This window comes from Hylaeus anthracinus, unplaced genomic scaffold, assembly GCF_026225885.1.
Source record: "Hylaeus anthracinus isolate JK02 unplaced genomic scaffold, UHH_iyHylAnth1.0_haploid 12000, whole genome shotgun sequence".
Classification (NCBI taxonomy): domain Eukaryota; kingdom Metazoa; phylum Arthropoda; class Insecta; order Hymenoptera; family Colletidae; genus Hylaeus; species Hylaeus anthracinus.
Window position 1 is genome coordinate 3,941,187 of NW_026534347.1, and position 9,185 is coordinate 3,950,371.

Consider the following 9,185-nt stretch of genomic DNA (forward strand, 5'->3'; position numbering starts at 1 on the left):
TATGCACACGAGTCTCATTTTCATTAAAAAACGGATAGTTACGTTTTTGGTTTATTTACGATCTATACATGCAAACTTTCGCTGCAACGTAACCATATCAATCGCGTGGAAAACCGCAACATCCACATGTGATGGATCAAGCTAATTAGCGATTCTTGCTAATTCGATAAGATAAGTTTCCTACAATACTTCCTTCACGCTAAAGTTTACAGAGGCAAGGTATAGTATCAAAGACTTAATTTACGCATTGCATAAATTAATCACTTTTTATTTTATGTTTAATATACTCACAGTGTGGCCCAGAAGCTTCTTCATTATGTCATAAACAAAGAAAATTGCTATTGAATTTAGTATGTTATTGATACTACCACATATTTCTTTTTAATAAATGGTAACGAGTATTATTTATATTCATATAATTTTATTTTTTTTTTATTTTTCACAATACATTTGCCTTTAACATATCTGTGTTAACGAATACTTAAATTAGATATTGACAAGTTTATTAAATGCATATATAAACTAACAAATAAGCTTGTTTGAACTTTATATGTTATGATATTCGAATAAAATAAATTGTTATAAAATTTTGAACTATGCGGTCAATCTAAAGCATACTGATAAACGGTTTACCGCATAGAATATTACAGGCGACAATGATTTGTATAAAAGTCATCGTACCAATCTTTGTTTCCTTTATGTGAGTTTTGGGACTTATAAATTGATTCATTTTAATGACTTGTGCGTAGAAGAATCGTTAAATGAGCTTTTTGAATTTGTCGATACGGTCAAACGATTATACGGAGATACTAAAGACTCACGCACGTCGATTACTGTAGTGGGGACTTTGCGGTCAGCTCGAAGGAAGCTGCGACTCTTATAAAAAGCCGGTGAGTCTCTGTGAATGTCAGTACAGCGATGAAAGTGTAAGTTCATTGTTAACCGGCACTGCTTCGCCAGGGATCGTTTCTGCAATCGAAGTACTACTTTTAATTATGAATTATTTCTTAACACGCGATCAATTTCAGAATTGAGCTTTTCCTGCTAAGAAATTTTGTAATTTTCAAAACATTTGTTTAAGTAATTTATTTCGACGTGTAGGTCTTTTAATTTTAAATCCTCGCGAGGTCGCTAAGAAGTTAAGATATAAATATGTATATTGATGGTTGTTAAACAAGGGGCTTAACAACATCCTTAAATTATACAAAAAAATACTAAAGCATGTAAACAAAAATTAAGTAAGTTCGAAATTGATATACTCTACAATTTTAGCTTCTTATGTATTTTAAGTTTATAAATATTCTCTCTCGACAGCTATTTACATAGTAATTATTCAGTCGCCTCACAAGGACCACAAGAGAAAAGGTCGAATCGTTCCAAAAGAACTGGTTAAACGAATGTTCTGAAAATTTTGAAATTTTTTCCCCGTATATTACCAGTTATATAACAGGAAATTAACATTTTCTCATGTTTACTGTCGGAAATGATCAAATTGTCCTCATACTGTCAATTTTACAAGTACTGCACTCTATCGAACAAGGATTAACAATAATTTCAAAACGTTTAAACTAATTACCTATTAATTTTTATCGAACAAAATGTTTGGTTATTGTTCATACGGTTACCAGAAATTTTTATATACAAATTTTAGCGTAATTAAAGCGTTTTTTCTTCAGTTTAAAGATTCTCTGGAAGGCTTCTTTCTCATACTGTAAAATATTTTATAGATATCGCTATCAGAAGGCAAGGATCAAGGACTGACTGTCAAAAGTAAGTAGATCATTAATTTGTTTCTTGAGGAGAAATCGTCACGCCAGTTTTTGTGTGGGCATTTGTCACACAAACTGTGTGTTTACAAAAAGAAGAAAACCGCTGTTCGGTTATGCCGATCTTACGCAATTCATGTAAATGAGATTCCACTCAAAGTACCGGTTTCAGAAACTACCGGTGATTTTGATTGAGACAGATGTTCCCTTGAAATGATGTTCAAATACATCCTCACGTAAATGTAAATATTTTACAGTATTATTTATACATGATATATACTTACTTTAAATTTTCTTCTAATTATGAGCTTGTTTATCGTACGTATAAATGATAAATAACGCACAGGAACATTAAAAAATGAATTATTGCAAATGTCAATATGATCCCGGATTAAAGAATAGTAAACCATATACATATTTCACATACTTTCAATTGCTCTGTCCATCTCTGCTGGACACCTAAACAGTGAAATATTTCAATCTTCTAATAAAAATTTCAATAAAAATACACTCGCTACATCCTGCAGCAAGTAGCGATGCAACTAGTAAAATTGAGTAATGATTTTTGGAACGAGAGATTTCACCGAAGAATTCGATGATTCATAGTCGCGAGTCGTCGATGTCGGATCAATTCCATTCAGGGGTGAACATCACACGCTCGTTGCGAGTCAGCTCACGTTTCTGTGATTTATCCCGGATATTTACGCAATGGTTCGATGAATCAAAGGTAAATTCCAAATGGCAGTGCAATCGAAAACGCGCCTGGTATTTGGGTGCAACTTGTCCACCATGGTGATTGCATCCTCAAGATCGCTGTTACAAAATGTTCTGGGAAATCTCAACTGCGTTCGATTTCGAAACACGTTGATTGAGTTGTGAGACGCGACTAAATTTAGATTATCGTTTAATGGCGATATTCGCGCGCCAGATCTGGGCAAATTTTATTTGAAATTATCGTTTCGATCTTTTATTAGCTGCGACATTCCTTTGAATAACCGAAATAATTTCAATACTTGAAACAATGGTTATTTTAAATGATGAACGTTAGTCGCTATTTCAAACGTTGGTATATTATAGATAAAATTAAATGTAAGAATAAATGTACAAAAAAGAAGGAAGATATGAGTTCATTGATGTTAATAAAGACATAAATGAAAATAGTATAACGACAAACATGTGTCCTAACAATTCATAAACACTTAAAAACATAACATAAATGTCTTCGATATTCTAAGATGTAAGGAAGATGAATAACAATCGAATGTACGTTGAAATAGGTCCACGTAATCAGGTCCAGGTAATCGTGAAAATGTCATCGGAAGAGCCACTAGTCGTCGAGGCTGTGCACCTCTACGAGAAAGAGAATGCAACCGCCCATCGAACTATCAATTACGAGCTCGTGCACTTGGATCCTCCGACACCTGTCCTCCGAAGAGGTCAGGCTTTCAACGTCGCCCTAAGATTCAACCGTGAATATGTGGACGAAACGGACATAGTGCGATTGCTGTTCAGTTTTGGCCCTAACCCTAACGTTCTAAAGGGCACCAGAGGGATCAACACTGTTACGAACAGGGACAGTTACCTGACTGATCTGGAGGCATGGGGTGTACGCATGGTCAGCGTCAGCGGCATGGATCTGTCTGTGGAGGTCAGAAGTCCCGTTGACAGCCCCATAGGTCTGTGGCAACTGAACGTAGAGACCACCACCCTTGGCAGAAAGAAGCCCCCAAATACCTACAACTACGAGAAAGATATTTATCTGCTCTTCAATCCGTGGCTGAAAGGTGAGTTTTTGGATGAGAAGAGATCACGTTTCATTTACTATTTGCAAGTTCAAGATTAGTTTTACAATTTGATCTTCTGCTGGATAAATCTTATTGTATTCCTTGAAACAGATGTTATTTATTGGCAATTTATGTACTCATTAATTAGTTAACGAGTACCTATTCTTGATATATTAGGTCGTCCCATAAGTTCGTGTCGAAGACTGCGTCGAAATTTAATAAAAAACCACAGAAATTTTCTAGCAACGGTATAATGACTATGTGAGAGAGGTGAGAGACTATTGTGAAATGAGACAGATTATCGTTTCTTGTGACACTTAAGAGTATGTTTAACATATTAATTTGAGAAATAGAAGTATATAGGTCACGAATTTTTAGGACGACCTAATAGTAAGTAGAAAATCCTGAAATTAAATTCGACTGAAATTGAATATAAAAATTCTATTGGAAATGGACTATTTTTAACGTCAACGAATATTCTTCTTATATCCTTTTTATTTGTTATATTTGGGAATCTTACGTTTCCAGAGGACCTCGTGTTCATGGAGGATGAACAGCTTTTGGATGAGTACGTTTTGAACGATGTTGGTAAAGTGTGGGTCGGTCCATGGGGAAGTTCTCGTGGCAGGGAGTGGGTGTTCGGTCAATTCGATGCCTGCGTGCTTCCAGCTTGTCAATTGTTACTGGAAAGATCTGGCATTAAGGCTGTTTCCAGAGGAGACCCTGTCAAGATGTGCCGAGCTATTTCAAGAATCGTCAGTTCATTCTTATTATCCACATCAACCAGATGAACATTTAATCTAAAATAGAAAGGATGGGAAGAGAAACTAGCCGCGAAATTCGTCTTTCAGATAAATTCGAACGACGACAAAGGCGTGATCACGGGTCGCTGGGACGGAGAATATGGCGATGGCACTGCGCCCGCAGCGTGGACCGGAAGCGTCCCGATTCTGGAGCAATTTTTGGAAACTGGCGAATCGGTCAAGTATGGTCAATGCTGGGTGTTCGCCGGCGCCGTGACCACCGTGTGTCGAGCCCTTGGGATACCATCCAGGGTGGTTTCGAATTTAGTGTCGGCCCACGACGCGAACGCCTCCTTGTCGGTCGATCGTTATTACGACAAAGACAACGAGGAGCTCGAGTACGATCCTAACAACCTCGAAGGCGAGGATTCCATTTGGAATTATCACGTTTGGAACGACGTTTGGATGGCCAGGCCAGACTTGCCAAAGGGTTACGGTGGCTGGCAGGCGATCGACTCGACCCCCCAAGAACCATCGGAGGGATTTTATCAATGCGGGCCAGCTTCGGTGGAAGCTGTCAGACAGGGTGCTGTTGGCTACAACTATGACGTGACGTTCATGGTGGCATCCGTGAACGCTGACATTATGAGATGGAAAGAAGACCCGGAGAGTGAGCTGGGTTACTCGAAGATTGACTGTAATAAATACCAGTAAGTTTTGTAATTAATAAGGTACTCTTTGTGTTTCGAGACAATCCTCGTGACTTTTTATGCAGCCAATGTACTTTTTGCAGCCGAGTATACCTAAACGTTTGAAACGTGATACATTTATTTACACATGTAAGAAGCACATATGTGTATATGATAGCTGCATAAAGTGCATTTACACGTTATTACATGGAAAACGTTACTGTGATCGTAAAAACTATTAAATGCAAGATAAACACCATGCTCAAACTATTATTTTTCTTGAGTCTGCGACTCGTTCCATATTCATTGCTGCATCCTTTATCGTAATCTTGATAGAACCGTGAAAAACACCACATTACATAATCTTGGCAGAGATGACGACAAAATATTTATGCAAAACATAAAGTAATCACCATTTAAAATTGCATAATTTTACGACTGGCGTCTCTTAATTTACTGTCATCCTCTTAACTGATAATAGTTTCCTTCATTCGAAGACAATTCAAAGAATTATTTCTGTGAACAGCATTGGTCGCATGATCCTGACGAAAGCACCTTGGATCTTCGATCCCAATGGCGACAGAGACAGGGAAGACATAACGTCGCTGTACAAGGCGAAGGAAGGTAAATAAGTACTAACAGAACTTTTTTAAGAAGGCAACGGTACTCGCACGGTTCACAGATCTCTCTAGGAATTCATTTCGAAGCTGTTTTTAATAAGACTTCACTCTAGACAAACACACTTTGGACAAACTCCAAAAACTTTTGATAAAAACTTTGATTGCATAATGTCATGCAATTAATTTCTGTCAACGTATTCCCGTTATTAATGGCTCGCTATATTATTAATTTTGCACGCAGGAAGCGAAGTTGAACGATTAACGCTGTACAGAGCCGTGCGTAGCACCGAGGTGGCGAAAAGGTTCTACTCTCTACCATCACCGGGAAAAGAGGACGTCGAATTCGATCTCGAAGACCTCGAACGCGTGAACATCGGCCAACCGTTCGCAGTGACAGTGCACATTAAGAACAAATCGAACCAACCACGAACCATCCAAGCCATCCTATCGGCTGGTAGCGTCTACTATAACGGAGTCAAGGCTAATCTGGTGAAAAGAGCGGCTGGCGACTTTGTCCTTCAACCAAACGCCAGTAAGTCTCTTGAGTAGTCTAGAATTTAAATCAAAGTGAATTAAAGAATCTGACAATGATCGGCAAGGATTTACACGAAGTTTCGAGTGTTTCTAGATAATTTTATATTGCTTCTATGATTAACGTTAGAGGATATACAGAATGTGCCGGAATTAGTGTAAGAACCGGAAGTAGGGAGTAGCTAAGACGATTCTGAACTTTACTTCGTTTACTGTTAATAATTCAGAAATGAAGCACTATTCGATATCTTTGCAAAGGAAATTGTAATGATTTGTGACGAAACTTATGATCATTACGACTTAACTCATTCCAGCCGAACAGTTGAGGCTGACAGTCACAGTGGACGATTATTTAGACAAGCTGGTGGAGTATTGCATTATGAAACTGTACTGCATCGCCACGGTCAAGGAAACTAGGCAGACATGGGCCGACGAGGATGACTTCCAGGTCTTAAAACCAAGCATCAAGGTTAAGGTAAACTGATCGTTTTAAGCTGAAGTAAATGGAATAAGTTTGTATAAACTTATGGCTTTGAATACTTCCTTCTTGGATTGTAGCCAGTTCTTTAGCCTAAACATGTAGAAACTGTCAGACTGAGTTAAAATTGACGATGGATCATTGCAAGTTACGCATGAGAGTATAATAACTCCTTACAAGTGGCATCCTTCCAAAATGATTGAAAACTTGTCTTGAGTAATGTTTCTAAACGTATTGTTGTTCTGTCATCATAAACCCTTTAATACAGGAAGAAGCATGAATTTCAGTTAAATGTTCCTGATTAGCTATTATTAATTTTCTTTTAAAACAACGGCACAGAAATTTCTGATATTAGAAAGCAAAGAATCAACTTATTATTCTGTGGCTTAAGTAAGTACATTTTCCAGATCGACGATGAACTAATTGTAGGAAAGCCTTCGACGATCAGTCTCAGTTTCAAGAATCCTTTGAAGAGGAGATTGACAGAGTGCGTGTTCAATTATGCCGGACCTGGACTCTTAAAGAACAAAACACTAATGTTCAGGTAATGATCGAAACATTTTTTAATCGCACTGAAGGAAATACCTAAAAAATGGTGGCATAACTTAACGGGTATACCCTGTATAGATCTTACTATAACAATGCTGTTCGTGTTTATAGGGATGTTGATCCAGAAGAAGACGTCTATGTGGAGCACCAGCTGGTCCCGCAGAAGTCTGGACCACAGAAGATCATCGCCACTTTCACCTCGAAGCAGTTGTTAGACATAACAGGATCGGCTGTCATCGACGTCCTCGACGAGGACGAATAAACCTGTTCGAATCTTTACGATACGATCATGTTTCCGATCTCCTTTCGATGCACAACGATTGAACGAATATTGAATACGTTCATCGAGTCGTCACGATTCACAGTTACAGAAGTATTCGTTTCCGGTCGATGACGAACACCGGATTATAGACATCTTACTCGATGATACACTGTCTACGTCCACACGTGTTAGGATTACGAATGTTGTGCGTGTTTAGGTAAAGGTTGAGATCATACCTTGGAAAAGAGATTATGTAACCCTAGAGAACAGAAAGGACCTAAAAATAACCGAGAACGTAGGTTCTTATACATTTGCACGTGAAATGAATGGCGATGCTATGCAAAGAATGTTACGACTTCCATCGTCCGTTATTATTGTGATAGCTATTAAACTTTAAACAGCCATCTTCGATTTTTAATATTTTCTATAGAATTTCATAACTTTTCATAACTTTTGATAGAAGATTAATTGGATTAAGTGTAAGTGTACATCTAATTATAGTATCAATATAAATTGCTACATTTGTTAACATGTTATGCGACGAGGCTAGTTTATTTTTCTTTCGTAAACTGTATACGTGTAACTGTAATGCTTACTTATCGCAAACTGTATACCGTAACGCATACTTTTCATGATTCTTTTAGACATACGTACTATGCAGTTTGACCAAAAATTATCGTTCGCAAGTTGTAGACGTTCAAAGTAAAAAGTTCCTCTTTTGCTTGGATAGCGAATAACTCGGTCAATAAAAATCATACAACGAAATCAAACATACGAAATTAAAGAGGAATGTTTGCTCTATAAGAGCCTTCCATTGGATTTATGTGAAACAATTTTTTTTAGCCCATGCATACGGTCAAACTAGACAAACATTTCTGAAACTTTGTTTCTTGCGCTTAATCTTGATAAAATAGTATTATAATCAACGACGAAAAAAAAAATGAGTCCTTGATTCAAAAACTAGAAACTTCGAGCTTTAAAATGCGTTTTTTAAATATTTTTTGCGATCATTTTTCGCAGAGATACCGCCATTCGAAAATGACAAAAATTTGAATATACGCTTGGAATCGACGTATGACATATAGCTATCATTCGTGACAATCGACCGACTCGCCATCTAGCGGCCAAACACCCGAAGCTCGAGTACGTGTGTAAGAAAGAGAAAGGAATATCTAAGAAAAGGATAGAGCGAGTGTGTGAAAGAGGAAGAAAGGAACATGAAAGACAAGGATAAAGTGAGGGTGATGGGAACAGAGAGAAAGGTACATGAAAGACAAGGATAGCGACACTCCACCGAATGCTAATGGACATTATTAATAATTTTTTGATTTTCTAAGGATAATTCATGCACTTTTGCAATTGTGTTGTCAAGTATAGACCACTAGCAACATTCAAGGACCATTTGCCATACGATTTTCATTGTTATTAAGTAATAATAAATGATTTTTAGTTGACTGGTAACCAGTGTGTGAGTGCGAGAGAGAACGAAATATGTTCGACAAGGATAGTGACTGTTTGATGGCGCCATCTACTAACGGAACGCTCAAACTTGTCGTGAAATAGTTCCATCATTTCGCTACCAGATGGCGCCAGTTGTTTAAACCCCCCAAAAAACGTTAAAAATCGAAGAATCCAATTACAGGAACTTGTTAAATATGCTTCAAGAGCGTTCTCGTTAAAATTCATCACTATATAGCATAAATTAATAAATTAATTTGTATGTAAACGTATGGTAAAAAGTTGGCGCCATCTAGCAGCGAAAT

At 37.5% G+C, this 9,185-nt stretch overlaps 1 protein-coding gene across 1 annotated transcript; it reads left to right on the forward strand.

Annotated features, from left to right (window-relative positions):
- The first annotated feature begins 901 nt into the window (after positions 1-901).
- LOC128890075 (hemocyte protein-glutamine gamma-glutamyltransferase-like) lies at positions 902-8,192 on the forward strand. Its single transcript, XM_054148270.1, has 10 exons — positions 902-980; positions 1,728-1,770; positions 3,044-3,550; positions 4,079-4,305; positions 4,402-5,003; positions 5,509-5,606; positions 5,844-6,134; positions 6,448-6,608; positions 7,019-7,155; positions 7,272-8,192. Exons 3-10 carry the CDS (start codon positions 3,076-3,078, stop codon positions 7,420-7,422), a joined length of 2,142 nt encoding a protein of 713 aa, XP_054004245.1. The 5' UTR covers positions 902-980; positions 1,728-1,770; positions 3,044-3,075; the 3' UTR covers positions 7,423-8,192.
- The last annotated feature ends 993 nt before the right edge of the window (positions 8,193-9,185 follow it).